At 46.5% G+C, this 17,030-nt stretch overlaps 1 protein-coding gene across 2 annotated transcripts in view; it reads right to left on the bottom strand.

The window, feature by feature from the left end:
* The window catches only part of PRKAR1B (protein kinase cAMP-dependent type I regulatory subunit beta), a 155,579-nt gene that overhangs the window by 135,620 nt on the left and 2,929 nt on the right, over nucleotides 1–17,030 (bottom strand). For both annotated transcript variants that reach the window (XM_040441954.1, XM_040441955.1), the window contains exon 2: nucleotides 16,747–16,951. In XM_040441954.1, coding sequence (XP_040297888.1) covers nucleotides 16,747–16,920 — 174 coding nt within the window. In that variant the 5' untranslated portion in view covers nucleotides 16,921–16,951. The remainder of the gene's footprint in view (nucleotides 1–16,746; nucleotides 16,952–17,030) is intronic.

Below are 17,030 nucleotides of genomic sequence, written 5' to 3'. Positions count from 1 at the left end.
CAGAACGTGAAAAAATTATGGGGGTCATTTATCAAAGACCGGCGTTTTATGTTAGTCTTTGATATCCCCTGCGCTGCCAGAGGATGCGCCTTGTCATAAATGAGGGGCATGCTCCAGAAGTCCGTGCTCCTAGATTTCAATCGACTCCAGCCTCTGACCGCAGCAGATTTCAATCGTCATTTACGCCAGGATCCTTGTGTAAATGATACTGAATTTGTAGGGGCTAATGGTCCTGCCACCGCCACGCCACGCCCCAACCCACGCCTCTCCACAGTGGCGAGGACAGTGTAAAAACGCAGTGTGCGCCTACATTTGGGCACATGGGCATTTAAAAAGTCACTCAACGAGCCTTGTGTCTTTTTTTTTTTTTACATAAAAACTGGCATAAGGGTGCATGATAAATAACCCCAATGAGTATTTCGGATTTCCCAAATACAAGAGGATAATGCACACAGTGATGTCAGAATGGAGGGATAATGTATGAAGTGATGTTACGGTACTGGGATAATGCACACAGTGATGTCACAATGGAGGGATAATGTATGTAGTGATGTCACAATGGAGGGATAATGCACACAGTGATGTCACAATGGAGGGATAATATATGCAGTGATGTCACAGTACAGGCATAATCTACACAGTCGCAAAACACAAATGCAATAGCACTCTGCAACCAGCATTCTGCCCTGCCTCCATGCTGGATGAGGCATTGGTGTACATTTTGGCCAAAGCGTAATAAGCCACTCACCACGTCAAGGTCGCCTCTATGGAGTGGTCCCTAACACAATCTACACAGTGGTGTTAAACAGGATGTCACAGTACAGGGATAATGCACACAGTGATGTCCCAGTACAGAGATAATGCACACAGTGATGTCACAGTACAGGTATAATGCACACAGTGATGTCACAGTACAGGGATAATGCACACAGCGATGTCACAGTACAGAGATAATGCACACAGTGATGTCACAGTACAGAGATAATAAACACAGTGATGTCACAGTACAGGTATAATGCACATAGTGATGTCACAGTACAGGGATAATGCACACAGTGATGTCACAGTACAGGTATAATGCACACAGTGATGTCACAGTACAGGGATAATGCACACAGTGATGTCCCAGTACAGAGATAATGCACACAGTGATGTCACAGTACAGGTATAATGCACACAGTGATGTCACAGTACAGGGATAATGCACACAGTGATGTCACAGTACAGAGATAATGCACACAGTGATGTCACAGTACAGGTATAATGCACATAGTGATGTCACAGTACAGGGATAATGCACACAGTGATGTCACAGTACAGGGATAATGCACACAGTGATGTCACAGTACAGGGATAATGCACACAGTGATGTCACAGTACAGGGATAATGCACACAGTGATGTCACAGTACAGGGATAATGCACACAGTGATGTCACAGTACAGGGATAATGCACACAGTGATGTCACAGTACAGAGATAATGCACACAGTGATGTCACAGTACAGGTATAATGCACACAGTGATGTCACAGTACAGGGATAATGCACACAGTGATGTCACAGTACAGGTATAATGCACACAGTGATGTCACAGTACAGGGATAATGCACATAGTGATGTCACAGTACAGGTATAATGCACATAGTGATGTCACAGTACAGGGATAATGCACACAGTGATGTCACAGTACAGGGATAATGCACACAGTGATGTCACAGTACAGAGATAATGCACACAGTGATGTCACAGTACAGGTATAATGCACACAGTGATGTCACAGTACAGGGATAATGCACACAGTGATGTCACAGTACAGGGATAATGCACACAGTGATGTCACAGTACAGGTATAATGCACATAGTGATGTCACAGTACAGGTATAATGCACATAGTGATGTCACAGTACAGGGATAATGCACACAGTGATGTCACAGTACAGGTATAATGCACACAGTGATGTCACAGTACAGGGATAATGCACACAGTGATGTCACAGTACAGGGATAATGCACACAGTGATGTCACAGTACAGGGATAATGCACACAGTGATGTCACAGTACAGGGATAATGCACACAGTGATGTCACAGTACAGGGATAATGCACACCATGATACCTTGATCTTAGCATATCATAGCACAGGCATACGGTCACCATGTACAGGAAAGAAAAATGACGGCACCAGGCAGACATGTTACAGCCCAATGATAATACTGTGATGTCATCCCATTTAAAAGCCAAAGGGTAAATGTATATACATTCAACCCAGCATACACGATGATGTGTTATTGGACCAAGCAGAGTAATAAAAAGGCAACTTTTTGCCCCAGATTCTGAATGAAGTTGCAACTATAATGAGCGGTCTGGGAGATTAAAGTGGCCCTGGAAAAAAATCTAAAGGAGGTGCCATATTGTAGGCAGGGACAAATTAACAGAAGGTGGGCAACACAAGTATGGGGGGGGCCAGCAATACTGTTGTGCAGCACAAAATACCGCTCCAAAGGCACCAATACGGTTGAATTCAGGAGGACCGCCAGCCCGGTGCATAAGAACCTGATGCACCTACCATTTATTAATGCAGACAGCATCGGATCATCATGCATCCAGCCGGCAGCCAACAGAAGGGCTCAAGTGGCCCCCTGTACTGTGCCCAAAGCACCTCCAATGGTAGGTACTTGAATATACAATAGAAACCTGAACTGGAAGGGCCAAGCCAGAGGCTTTCACCACCCAGTTACTTCCAGTGCTTCCTATGCAAGCTCAGCAGCTGGATTTAGGACTTTAAAGTATTTAATCTATACCCCCCACAATATGGAAGCTGCGTTTACTGATATATTATTAATAGGGTCTTGGATTCTCCTGCCTGTATATCTAACTAGAGAAATGAGATAGCAGGCATGCTTATTACCATAGGAGGGAGAAGAGGTAAGCAGCTGCCAGATACCACTACTTGTAAGTCAATGGGGGACGGATCTGTTTACTTTTGTGTCAGAGAAAACGGATTTGTCACCATTGACGTACAGTGTGAGTCATTACGAATCCGTCTTGCACCAAATCCCAGGACTCATTGAAAAACGCTGCACCGCTTTTTGTGCGTCACGGGAACGCAATAAAACGGAATGCATTCTGGCGCACTCCGTTCCCTTCAGTTTTGTCCCCATTGACAACAAATGGGGACAAAACTGAAGCGTTTTCCTCCGCTATTGAGATCCTATGAGGGATCTCAACTGTGGAAAGGGAAATCGCAGATGTGAAAGTAGCCTTAGGCTCCATTCACACGTCCGCAAAATGGGTCCGCATCCGTTCCGCAATTTTGCAGAACGGGTGCGGACCCATTCATTCTCTATGGGGACTGAATGGATCCGGACAGCACACAGTGTGCTGTCCGCAGCCGCAATTGCGGAGCGCGGCCCCGATCTTTGGGTCCGCAGCTCGACAAAAAGATAGAGCATGTCCTATTCTTGTCCGCAGCTTGCGGACAAGAATAGGCATTTCTATAGGGGTGCCGGGCGGGTGTGTTGCGGACCCGCAATTTGCAGGTCCGCAACACACCACGGACGTGTGAATGCAGCCTTACAGTGATTACCTTGAGTAGAAAAACTTGCTCTATGTTTCAGTCTGCAATCCTCATTCCTCCATTCATTTTCAGACCCCCTGTCATTCAGTTTACACCCTGCTCCTAGTTCCAGACTTTTTTGTGGACATATCCCTCCCAGTAACACTTGTTGGATCTGTGTGTCCAGGATGCTGCTGCCTTGTGTGTGCTTTCCTCCTTATCTACAGCGTTTATGAGCTGCCTCCTTGGAGTCTTTCCTCCCCTCCACTCACACACCTGCTGTGTACAACCTCCTGCTGCTATCTCTAAGGGCTCATGCACACGACTGTATGTATTTTGAGGTCCGGAGAAAAAACGGATGACATCCATGTGACGTCCGTGTCACATCCATTTTTTTTTTGCGGTGTCCATGGCCTTTAAATGCCATAAATGAGGGCCACAGACTCCTATATGGCTTGTCACTCCCACTGTTTGGCATGAATCCCTGCTCACTTCCTCTTTCACACGACATCCCTGACCTCCGCGGGATACAATATTGGAATGCTCAAAAGCGTACAAAAACCAAAAAAGAGGAAGAACATGAAAGGGGAAGTGTGCAATCACTGCTATTTACTGCTGGGACAAGCCGGTCACATCAGCGCTCCGGTTGTTGTTCCGCTGCAGGCACACAGTAAGGGCTCGTTCGTGCTGTGGACCGCAAATTGCGGTCCGCAATGCACGGGCACCGTCAGTGGGGCAGACGCATGAGTATCGCAGACCCATTCACTTGAATGGGTCCGCGATCCTTCCGTTCCGCAAAAAGATAGAGCAAGTTCTATCTTTTGCGGTGTGGAAGCACGGAACGGAACCCCAGTAAGCGCTCGGTTGTGCTTCCGTAGTGTTCCGTTCCGCTTCTCCGGATTTGCGGACCCGTTGAAATGAATAGGTCCGCATCCGTGATGCGGAATGGCCACGGAACTGTGCCCGTGTATTGCGGATCCACAAATGCGGTCCGCAATACGTCAACGGGCATCACACGTTCGTGTGATTCAGCCCTAAGTGAGGATTTCATGAAAGGACAATTAAAGGGGTTGTCTTTCTTCAGAAAATATCATTTATTATTTACAGGGAGTGCAGAATTATTAGGCAAATGAGTATTTTGACCACATCATCCTCTTTATGCATGTTGTCTTACTCCAAGCTGTATAGGCTCGAAAGCCTACTACCAATTAAGCATATTAGGTGATGTGCATCTCTGTAATGAGAAGGGGTGTGGTCTAATGACATCAACACCCTATATTAGGTGTGCATAATTATTAGGCAACTTCGTTTCCTTTGGCAAAATGGGTCAAAAGAAGGACTTGACAGGCTCAGAAAAGTCAAAAATAGTGAGATATCTTGCAGAGGGATGCAGCACTCTTAAAATTGCAAAGCTTCTGAAGCGTGATCATCGAACAATCAAGCGTTTCATTCAAAATAGTCAACAGGGTCGCAAGAAGCGTGTGGAAAAACCAAGGGGCAAAATAACTGCCCATGAACTGAGAAAAGTCAAGCGTGCAGCTGCCAAGATGCCACTTGCCACCAGTTTGGCCATATTTCAGAGCTACAACATCACTGGAGTGCCCAAAAGCACAAGGTGTGCAATACTCAGAGACATGGCCAAGGTAAGAAAGGCTGAAAGACGACCACCACTGAACAAGACACACAAGCTGAAACGTCAAGACTGGGCCAAGAAATATCTCAAGACTGATTTTTCTAAGGTTTTATGGACTGATGAAATGAGAGTGAGTCTTGATGGGCCAGATGGATGGGCCCGTGGCTGGATTGGTAAAGGGCAGAGAGCTCCAGTCCGACTCAGACGCCAGCAAGGTGGAGGTGGAGTACTGGTTTGGGCTGGTATCATCAAAGATGAGCTTGTGGGGCCTTTTCGGGTTGAGGATGGAGTCAAGCTCAACTCCCAGTCCTACTGCCAGTTTCTGGAAGACACCTTCTTCAAGCAGTGGTACAGGAAGAGGTCTGCATCCTTCAAGAAAAACATGATTTTCATGCAGGACAATGCTCCATCACACGCGTCCAAGTACTCCACAGCGTGGCTGGCAAGAAAGGGTATAAAAGAAGAAAATCTAATGACATGGCCTCCTTGTTCACCTGATCTGAACCCCATTGAGAACCTGTGGTCCATCATCAAATGTGAGATTTACAAGGAGGGAAAACAGTACACCTCTCTGAACAGTGTCTGGGAGGCTGTGGTTGCTGCTGCACGCAATGTTGATGGTGAACAGATCAAAACACTGACAGAATCCATGGATGGCAGGCTTTTGAGTGTCCTTGCAAAGAAAGGTGGCTATATTGGTCACTGATTTGTTTTTGTTTTGTTTTTGAATGTCAGAAATGTATATTTGTGAATGTTGAGATGTTATATTGGTTTCACTGGTAAAAATAAATAATTGAAATGGGTATATATTTGTTTTTTGTTAAGTTGCCTAATAATTATGCACAGTAATAGTCACCTGCACACACAGATATCCCCCTAAAATAGCTAAAACTAAAAACAAACTAAAAACTACTTCCAAAAATATTCAGCTTTGATATTAATGAGTTTTTTGGGTTCATTGAGAACATGGTTGTTGTTCAATAATAAAATGAATCCTCAAAAATACAACTTGCCTAATAATTCTGCACTCCCTGTAGAGAAAGTTAATGCAAGCCCCTTACATAAATATTATTAATATCCATATTGCTTCTTTTGCTGGTTTGATTCATTTTTCCATCACATTATACACTGCTCATCTCCATGGTTACGACCACCTTGCAATCCAGCAGCGGTGGTGGTCGAGCGTGCCCACTATAGGAAAAAGCACCAGCCTTTGTGCACTCCCACAGTCCTGGCCAGCAGAGAGGCTGGTGCTTTTTCCTATAGTGTGCGAGCACGACCACCACTGCTGGATTGCAAGGTGGTCGTAACCATGGAAACCAGCAGAGTACAATGTGATAGAAAAATGAATGAAGCCAGCAAAGTGTATTTACTTTCTCTACAAGATAAATGTCACTTGCTGAAGCGAGACAACCCCTTTAACATGCCAGCATATTTTGGGAACTACATGCAAATATAAGTAGACCATATAAAACGTTACGCCAAAACTGCTTGATCGGAATTAAAACGGCCAATCTCTCTTTGAAAATGCGCAAAGCTTTAACCTTCCATTGAGCAGGTGCAGTACTCAATAATGACCTGCAGGTGGTGTCATGTACGTTTAAACTATATCCATAGACACTAAAAGCAAGCTTTAGGCCTCCTGCACACGACCGTCTGGTTTTGCGGTCCGTTTTTCAGATTTTTTTTGTTTCAGTAGTGTTTCCGTTCCGTTTGTGACCCGTTTTTTGCGGAACGCAAACGGAAACGGAAGCATACAATAATGTTTAGACAGTAAGTACATTAAAAAAAGACGGTTCCGCAAAAACACAACGGATACGGAAGACATACGGAAGCATTCCGTATGCATTGTTTTTTTTTGCGGACCCCTTGACTTGAATGGAGCCACGGAACGTGATTTGTGGCCAATAATAGGACATGTTCTATGTTTAAACGGAAGGCATACGGAGTACCTTCCGTTTTTTTTTTGTGATCCATTGAAATGAATGGGTCCGTAATACGGAACGCCAAAAATGGAACGTTAATGGAAAAAAAAAAACCTTACCTCCACTCTCACAGGGACTATATAATGGGCGTGAGATTCCGAATTTTTTAACAGATGCAAACACTATATGCAGCCATAGAAATGCTGTAAGTATCCGCAAAGTGGAAAGACTTTTACTATTAAACAGTATTTAAACTGTAACACTGACTACGCGGTATATCTAATCACTAGTGTTGAGCACAAATATTCGAATAGCGAATTTTTATCGCGAATATTTAGAATATAGTGCTATATATTCGTTATATCGAATATTCGCCATTTATTTCCATCACACGATTCCTCTCTGCTTCTTGCTTGTGGGCCAATGAGAAGGAAGCAATGTCAGGTTCACAACAATACTTGTGCACCAACCAGTATTCTGCAGTCAGACCTGATAAAATGTGAAGTTAAAAATATTCTAATGACTGCCGATTTGCGCAATCGCGAATATATTGGAGCGCTCTATCTGCATATAAAGCTATTGTGATGTTCTGCCGTGCCGACCATTTTCTCCAGTCCCAGGAAACTTCTAGCAGCTTGAAAAATGTAGCCAAAGTGGCCCACGCCTGTATTTCGCATTACGAATTCGCATTGTGCGATTTTTACCACAGCATTGTCATGAGTAAGGGTCACATTTTAAGATCCGAAACGCGTAGACGCTAACGCTGTACTCACCTTCCCTGGTCTTCTTCTGGGTCCCACTGTGGCGTCCAGACCGCGCACAGCGGCAGAACGTAGTGCACGTAGGCGTTGTGTGCGTCAGGTCACAATACACAGCGGACTCAGAAGAAATGATGGAGCAGTGAGTCCTGGATATGCAACACCGTCCGGAGCAACCGAGGCAAGTATTTTTAATTTATTATTTTTTTAACCCCTTAACGCAAAACGCTGTGCATGTACGGCGGGGGATGCATTGCCTGTACATGCACGGCGGGCTGATCGGATGGGCACCGGAGCGGTGCGCGCCCGATCTCTGCAGGAGGAGTCCGGCAGTCTCTGGTAGCCGGACCCCTGCTGTATCCACCGACATCGCTTTAAAAGCCGATGCTGGCGGATTAACCCCTTCTATGCCGCGGTCCGCGCTGACCGCGACATAGAAGGGGTTTGTGTCGGGTGAGGGAGCGCATCGAGTCCCCGTGCTGCTGTGGCGGGGACTCGATGTGTCAGAGGGCAGCCCGATGCCGTGAAGAGGCTGCCCAATGCCTTGCACAGCATCGGGACCTGCCTTATACGGGTGCCGAGGAGATCCAGCCTCAGGCCCGTCTCCTCGGCAACCTGTTTGTGTACTACTCGCTGTAGTACACGAACAGGCAATGCATTACAATACAGAGGAATTGTAATGCATTGCAGAGGGGATCAGACCCCCAAAAGTGAACGTCAGAAATAAAATAAAGATAAAAAAGTAAAACAAAAAGTGTTTTTAATAAAAATGATAAAGTTTTTAAGTAAATAAAGAAAAAAACACCCCTTTCCCCTTATTTTATAATAAAAAAACAGAAAAAAATAACACATATTAGGTATCGCCACGTCCGTTACAACCGGCTCTATAAATATATCACATGATCGACCCCGTCCGATAGACACCATAAAAAAATTAAAACTGTGTCAAAAAAGCCATTTTTGTCACCTTACATCACTAAAAGTGCAACACCAAGCGATCAAAAAGGCGTATGCCCCCCAAACATAGTACCAATCTAACCGTCACCTTATCCCACAAAAAGTATGGCTCTCAGACTATGGAGACACAGGATTCTTTTTGTTTCAAAAATGCTTTTATTGTGTTAAATGTAAAAAATAATAAAAAAAAAGTATACAGATTAGGTATTGCCGTGTCCATAACAACCTGCTCTATAAAAATACCATAAGACCTAACCCCTCAGGTGAACACTATAAAAAATAAAAATAAAATAAAAACACGGTGTCAAAAAAGCCATTTTGTCACCTTACATTACAAAAAGTGTAATAGCAAGCGATTAAAAAGTTATATGCAACCCAAAATTGTACTAATGAAACCGTCATCTCATCACGCAAAAATGATACCCTACCTAGGAGAATTGCCCAAAAAATATAAAAAAACTGTGGCTCTCAGACTATGGTGACACTAAAACATGAATTTTTTTTTTGTTTCAAAAATTATATTAGTGTATAAAACTTAAATAAAAAAAAAGTATACATATTAGGTATCGCCGCGTCAACAACCTGCTCTATAAAAACATCACATGATTTAACCCCTCAGGTGAACACAATAAAAATTGTATCAAGAAGCCATTTTGTCACTTTACATCACAAAAAGTGTAATAGCAAGCGATCAAACAGTCATACGTACTAGGGCTGCACGATATGGGAAGTTTGTGCGATTGCGATTAGGGCCCTAAAAATTGCGATAACGATGTGCGATGCGATATTTTAAGGGAATTGTGCTAGAGGTCTATTTGCTTGGATTTTCCCATATGAGCCGCTGACGCGGCTGGGTATGACATAGTTATGTGGGGGATCTGTGGATGGCACTGTTGTGGGGGATCTGTGGATGACGCTGTTATGTGGGGGATCTGTGGATGACACTGTTATGGGGGATCTGTGGATGGCGCTGTTATGTGGGGGATCTGTGGATGGCACTGTTATGTGGGGGATCTGTGGATGGCACTGTTGTGGGGGATCTGTGGATGGCACTGTTGTGGGGGATCTGTGGATGACGCTGTTATGTGGGGGATCTGTGGATGACGCTGTTATGTGGGGGATCTGTGGATGACGCTGTTATGTGGGGGATCTGTGGATGGCGCTGTTATTTGGGGGATCTGTGGATGGCGCTGTTATGTGGGGGATCTGTGGATGGCGCTGTTATGTGGGGGATCTGTGGATGGCGCTGTTATGTGGGGGATCTGTGGATGGCGCTGTTATGTGGGGGATCTGTGGATGGCGCTGTTATGTGGGGGATCTGCGGAGGACGCTGTTATGGGGGACCTGCGGAGGGCGCTGTTATGGGGGACCTGCGGAGGGCGCTGTTATGTGGGGGATCTGTGGATGGCGCTGTTATGTGGGGGATCTGTGGATGGCGCTGTTATGTGGGGGATCTGCGGAGGACGCTGTTATGGGGGACCTGCGGAGGGCGCTGTTATGGGGGACCTGCGGAGGACGCTGTTATGTGGGAGATCTGCGGAGGACGCTGTTATGGGGGACCTGCGGAGGGCGCTGTTATGGGGGACCTGCGGAGGGCGCTGTTATGGGGGACCTGCGGAGGACGCTGTTATGGGGGACCTGCGGAGGACGCTGTTATGGGGGACCTGCGGAGGACGCTGTTATGGGGGACCTGCGGAGGACGCTGTTATGGGGGACCTGCGGAGGGCGCTGTTATGGGGGACCTGCGGAGGGCGCTGTTATGGGGGACCTGCGGAGGGCGCTGTTATGGGGGACCTGCGGAGGGCTCTGTTATGGGGGATCTGCGGAGGGCACTGTTATGGGGGATCTGCGGAGGGCACTGTTGTGGGGGATCTGTGGATGGCACTGTTGTGGGGGATCTGTGGATGACGCTGTTATGTGGGGGATCTGTGGATGACGCTGTTATGTGGGGGATCTGTGGATGACGCTGTTATGTGGGGGATCTGTGGATGGCGCTGTTATGTGGGGGATCTGTGGATGGCGCTGTTATGTGGGGGATCTGTGGATGGCGCTGTTATGTGGGGGATCTGTGGATGGCGCTGTTATGTGGGGGATCTGTGGATGGCGCTGTTATGTGGGGGATCTGTGGATGGCGCTGTTATGTGGGGGATCTGCGGAGGACGCTGTTATGGGGGACCTGCGGAGGGCGCTGTTATGGGGGACCTGCGGAGGGCGCTGTTATGTGGGGGATCTGTGGATGGCGCTGTTATGTGGGGGATCTGCGGAGGACGCTGTTATGGGGGACCTGCGGAGGGCGCTGTTATGGGGGACCTGCGGAGGACGCTGTTATGTGGGAGATCTGCGGAGGACGCTGTTATGGGGGACCTGCGGAGGGCGCTGTTATGGGGGACCTGCGGAGGGCGCTGTTATGGGGGACCTGCGGAGGACGCTGTTATGGGGGACCTGCGGAGGACGCTGTTATGGGGGACCTGCGGAGGACGCTGTTATGGGGGACCTGCGGAGGACGCTGTTATGGGGGACCTGCGGAGGGCGCTGTTATGGGGGACCTGCGGAGGGCGCTGTTATGGGGGACCTGCGGAGGGCGCTGTTATGGGGGACCTGCGGAGGGCTCTGTTATGGGGGATCTGCGGAGGGCACTGTTATGGGGGACCTGCGGAGGGCACTGTTATGGGGGACCTGCGGAGGGCACTGTTATGGGGGACCTGCGGAGGGCACTGTTATGGGGGACCTGCGGAGGGCACTGTTATGGGGGACCTGCGGAGGGCACTGTTATGGGGGACCTGCGGAGGGCACTGTTATGGGGGACCTGCGGAGGGCACTGTTATGGGGGACCTGCGGAGGGCACTGTTATGGGGGACCTGCGGAGGGCACTGTTATGGGGGACCTGCGGAGGGCACTGTTATGGGGGACCTGTGGAGGGCACTGTTATGGGGGATGTGTGCTATGACACATGAGGCCACGAGGGGGGCCAGCATAAGACACACATATAGCATCTTATGCTGGTCCCCCTCATGGCCCCATGTGTCCCTTCATGTGTTAACTCTCCTATTCATAAAATGGCCAGCCTCTGTACTTTCACAGTTTCACTATGAATGCACTCACACTGCAGAGAGCGGCAGAGAGCGAGCCGGCCGGCGCGTGACTGACGTCACTGTCACGCTCCTCCCACTTAATTCAGGAAGCAGGAGCGTGACTAAGTGACGTCAGTCACGCGCCGGCCGGCTGCCTCGCTCGCTCGCGCTCGTCGCTGCAGTGCATTCATTGTGAAATTAAGTACAGAGGCTGGACCTGTTATGTTATCAATAGGACAGAGGACTTTTTTATCAATAGGGGCCCCTTCATATATAATAATCGCGGCATTTTCGGCTCGGCCGAATCGCCAAACCGCATTTGCCGATTATCGCGGTTCGATTACTTTTGCGATATATCGTGCAGCCCTAATACGTACCCTACAAAAATAGTGCCAATCAAACCGTCATCCCGCAAAAATGATACCCTACCTAAGGCCTTTTTCACACGGGCGTCGCGTGTGAGGCCCGGATAGGATGCGGGTGTGTCGCGGGAAAATGCGCAATTTTTCCACATGACTGAAAAATCGGCATGTTTGGTACCCAGACCCGAACCCGAACTTTATCACAGAAGTTCGGGTTTGGGTTAGGTGTTGTGTAAATTTTATTATTTTCCCTTATAACATGGTTATAAGGGAAAATAATAGCATTCCTAATACAGAATGCATAGTAAATTATGGATGGAAGGGTTAAAAAATAAAATTGTCAGATGAACGTTGTAAATAACAAAAAATAAAAACAGTGCCAAAACAGCTATTTTTTTTGTTACCTTGCCTCACAAAAAGTGTAATATAGAGCAACCAAAAATCATCTGTACCCTAAAATAGTACCAACAAAACTGCCACCTTATCCCGTAGTTTCCAAAATGGGGTCACTTTTTTGTAGTTTCTACTCTAGGGGTGCATCAGGGGGTCTTCAAATGTGACATGGCAAGTTAAAATTATCCCAGTGAAATCTTCCCTCCAAAAACCATATGGCATTCCTTTCCCTTCTGCGCCCTGCCGTGTGCCCGTACAGCAGTTTATGACCACATATGGGGTGTTTCTGTAAACAACAGAATCAGGGCAATAAATTCTGAGTTTAGTTTGGCTGTTAACCTTTGCTTTGTTAGCGGAAAAAAATGATTAAAATGGAAAATCTGCCAAAAATGTGAAATTCTGAAATTTCATATCCATTTTCAATTAATTCTTGTGGAACACCTAAAGGGTTAACAAAGTTTGTAAAATCTGTTTTGAATACCTTCAGGCTGGGTTCAGACCTGAGCGTTTTACAGCGCGTTCCTACGCATTGTAAAACGCTCAACAGGCAACAACCAATGTTTCCCTATGGGCATGGTTCTCACCTGAGCGTTTTACAGCGCGTACGAACGCGCTGTAAAACGCCCTACGCCTCAAGAAGTACAGGAGCTTTTTTGGGGCGTATTGTCGCGCGTTCCCGCCCATAGACTTCAGCGGGAGCGCGCCTAAATGGGCGTTTGCTTGTTTCCACCCATTAAAAACGCCCGATAAAAACGCCTGTAAAAAGCGCATATCAAATATGCTCAGGTCTGAACCCAGCCTTAGGGGTGTAGATTCTAAAATGTGGTCACTTTTATGGAGTTCCTACTCTAGCGGTGCATCAGGGGGGCTTCAAATGGGACATGGTATAAAAAAAAAAAGTCCAGCAAAATCTGCCTTCCAAAAACCGTATAGCATTCCTTTCCTTCTGCGCCCTGCCGTGTGCCCGTACAGCGGTTTACAACCACATATGGGGTGTTTCTGTAAACTACAGGATCAGGGCAATAAATATTGAGTTTTGTTTGGCGGTTAACCCTTGCTTTGTTAGCGGAAAAAAATTATTAAAATGGAAAATCTCTCAAAAAAGTGAAATTCTGAAATGTCATCTCCATTTTCCATTCATTCTTGTGGAACACCTAAAAGGTTAACAACGTTTGTAAAAATCAGTTTTGAATACCTTGAGGGGTGTAGTTTATAGAATGGGGTCATTTTTGGGTGGTTTCTATTATGTAAGCCTCGCAAAGTGACTTCAGACCTGAACTGGTCATTAAAAAGTGGGTTTGGGAAATTTTCTGAAAAATTTCAAGACTTGCTTCTAAACTTCTAAGCCTTCTAACATCCCCAAAAAATAAAATGGCATTCCAATTTTTTGAAATTTTTGGTAAATTTGGTATTTTTTTATAAATAAAAATGAAATATTTTGATTCAAATTTACCACTGTCATACAGTACAATATGTGACGAGAAAACAGAATGGCCTGGATAAGTAAAAGTGTTTTAAAATTATCACCACATAAAGTGACACATGTCAGATTTGCAAAAATCTGTCTGGTCCTTAAATGGAACCTGTCACCTCCTAAAAACATCCCAAGCTGGCAGCAGTACCTGAGAGTAGCCGGCAGCATGTTTGTAACGATCCTTTTCTTCCTGCAGGTAGTTAAGCAGAAGCTGTAAAAACGTTCTTTAATCCCCAGCCGGCGGCGCGCTTCTCTAGTCAGGCTTGAAGTCGCGGAGGCAGCGGCCTCCTTGCTTCAAGTCACGGTAACCACGCCCCCTTGCCTGCCCCCTTGCTGTGATTGACAGCGCTTATGCAAGACAGTTCGGCTGGCTTTGCCAAACTGCCGGCTGTCAGTCACAGGGAAGGGGGCGTGGTTACCGTGACTTGAAGCAAGGAGGCCGCTGCCTCCGCGACTTCAAGCCTGACTAGAGAAGCGCGCCGCCGGCAGGGGATTAAAGAACGCTTTTACAGCTTCTGCTTAACTACCTGCAGGAAGAAAAGGATAGTTACAAAGATGCTGCTGGCTACTCTCGTGTACTGCTGCCAGCTTGGGATGTTTTTAGGAGGTGACAGGTTCCCTTTAAGGTGAAAAATGACCCGGTCTTTAAGGGGTTAAACATCTGATCTGAGGTCTGATGGGGCTGAGGGGGCCCAATCAGAGGCTGAGTAGGGCTGGGGGCGTCTGATCTGAGGCTGATGGGGGCTGGGGGCATCTGATCTGAGGCTGATGGGGGCTGATCTGAGGCTGATTAGGGCAGGGGGGTCTGATCTGAAGCTGATTGGGGCTGGGGGTCTGACCTGAGTGGAGATGGGGGGTTCTGATCTGAGGCTGATGGGGGCTGGGGGGTTCAATCTGAGGGTGATTGGGGGTCTGATCTGAGTCTGATGGGGACTGGGCGGTCTGATCTGAGGCTAAGGGGTCTGATATGAGGCTGATGGGGCTGGAGGGTCTGATCTGAAGCTGATGGAGGCTGGAGGGTCTGATGGGAGGCTGATGGAGGCTGGGGGGGTCTGATGGCTCTAATTTTGGGGTCTGATCTGAAAGGGGTCTAATTTGGGGGTCTGATGAGGATTAGGGTCTGATGAGGGTCTGATCTGAGGTCTGATGTAGAATACGGGTCTGATTTGAGGGTCTGCTCTGAGTTCTGATGGAAATTATTTTTTTCTTATTTTCCTCCTCCAAATCCTAGGTGCGTCTTATAGTCCAAAAAATACAGTTTTCTTTACAGCTTTCGCACCCGTTTGGATTATTTTAAGCCCTTGTCTCCTTTCATATTAAAAACTGCTGTAAAAATCCATTGACAATCGGTAGAATTCAGGATCTCGTTTAGCCATAACTAGAAAAGAAAACCTCATGTATCTTGAGCAACATTTCCAAAGTGAACGTCCTATGTCGATCCAAAGTGAAATTCAGAACGTTGTGAAATGTTCCTTTAAGACTTAAAGGCTATGGACACCTTTGCAGCAATTTTTTTTATGATTGTATTTTACTCATTTTAGGCTAACAATTATGTAAAAATGTTCAGTGACTTTTGAGTTAAAAGGGTAAAAAATCAGCCTGTTTGCAGAGTATAAAGGCAAATTGGTCGGCACTCCTAGTCGCTGGGAGGGGGGCTCAGTTGCAAAATCAAATGGAGTAAACCACGGCACTCAATTACAATAGTGAAGATTCTTTATTCCACCCAAAATTTTAACAGGGAGCCATTGGCCAACGTTTCGGTCTATCCTAGACCTTGTTTACGGCCATAATTTTGGCTGCCAGAGCTTATACTGGAGGACACACCATCCTCCAGTATAAGCTCTGGCAGATGAAATTATGGCCGTGAACAAGGCTAGACCGAAACGTTGGCCAATGGCTCCCTGTTAAAATTTCGGGTGGAATAAAGAATCTTCACTATTGCAATTGAGTGCTGTGGTTTACTCCATTTGATTTTGTTTGCAGAGTATCACTTCTCAGTCCCGTCAGCTGACAGCTCATGTGAAGCCTTATCTCTGATCTCCTGGCATCATAAACACTTATTTTAGCCATATTTTTTTTTATCAGTTTGCTAAGAGTTTAGCTATAATGAGTGTTTATGAGGTCAGGAGATCAGAGATAAGCCTTCACATGAGCTGTCAGCTGATGGGACTGAGAGAGAAATACTTTGCAAACAGACTGATTTTTAACCCTTGTATCTCAAAAACGGCTGAACATTTTAAATAAAGACCAACTGAAAAATTGATTTTTAGCCCAAAATGAGTAAAATACAATCATAAAAAAAAAAAAAAATGCCCCAAAGGAGTCCATGGCCTTTACAGGTATTCCCATCTCAGAAGGACCACCCTCCTCGACCTCCTAGGAAGCAGTGGACGGAGGTGGTCAGTACTACGCTGTTCCTGCGGCTCCCATACAAGTGTGGTCCTCACCACCTATGGCTGTGGCATCCAGGCTAAACGGGCTCTCCGGACTTATCCTAGGTCATCTATATAAAAAGCCCGGAGAACCCCTTTAAGGATGGGAATGCCCCTTTAACACTTCAACGTCTTATTTTAACAGGCTGACAACATATACAAAGCATCGCTGCCTGACTACTGACCTTCTCCAGTTTCTCGAAATGTTCCCTCAGGAACTTCATGGGGCGATCGGGCTTCGCAATGCACAGGTTCACGATACATTCCTTCAAGATTTGCTGGATGTTAAACTTCTGCACGTAGATTTCGCAGCCTTTTAGACTTTCATCTTCTAGGTTAGACGAGGATGAAGAAGCCATCTTGGATTGCTGGGAAAAGCTTGATGTAAGCCTATAAAGAGAACGAGATCTGTAGTACACGATTTGTAGGTTGTCCTCTGCGGTAAGACAGGTCAGGCTACAGGTGGTGG

This window comes from Bufo bufo, chromosome 7 (assembly GCF_905171765.1).
Source record: "Bufo bufo chromosome 7, aBufBuf1.1, whole genome shotgun sequence".
Classification (NCBI taxonomy): Eukaryota; Metazoa; Chordata; class Amphibia; order Anura; family Bufonidae; genus Bufo; species Bufo bufo.
This window is presented reverse-complemented; position numbering and strand designations above follow the sequence as displayed.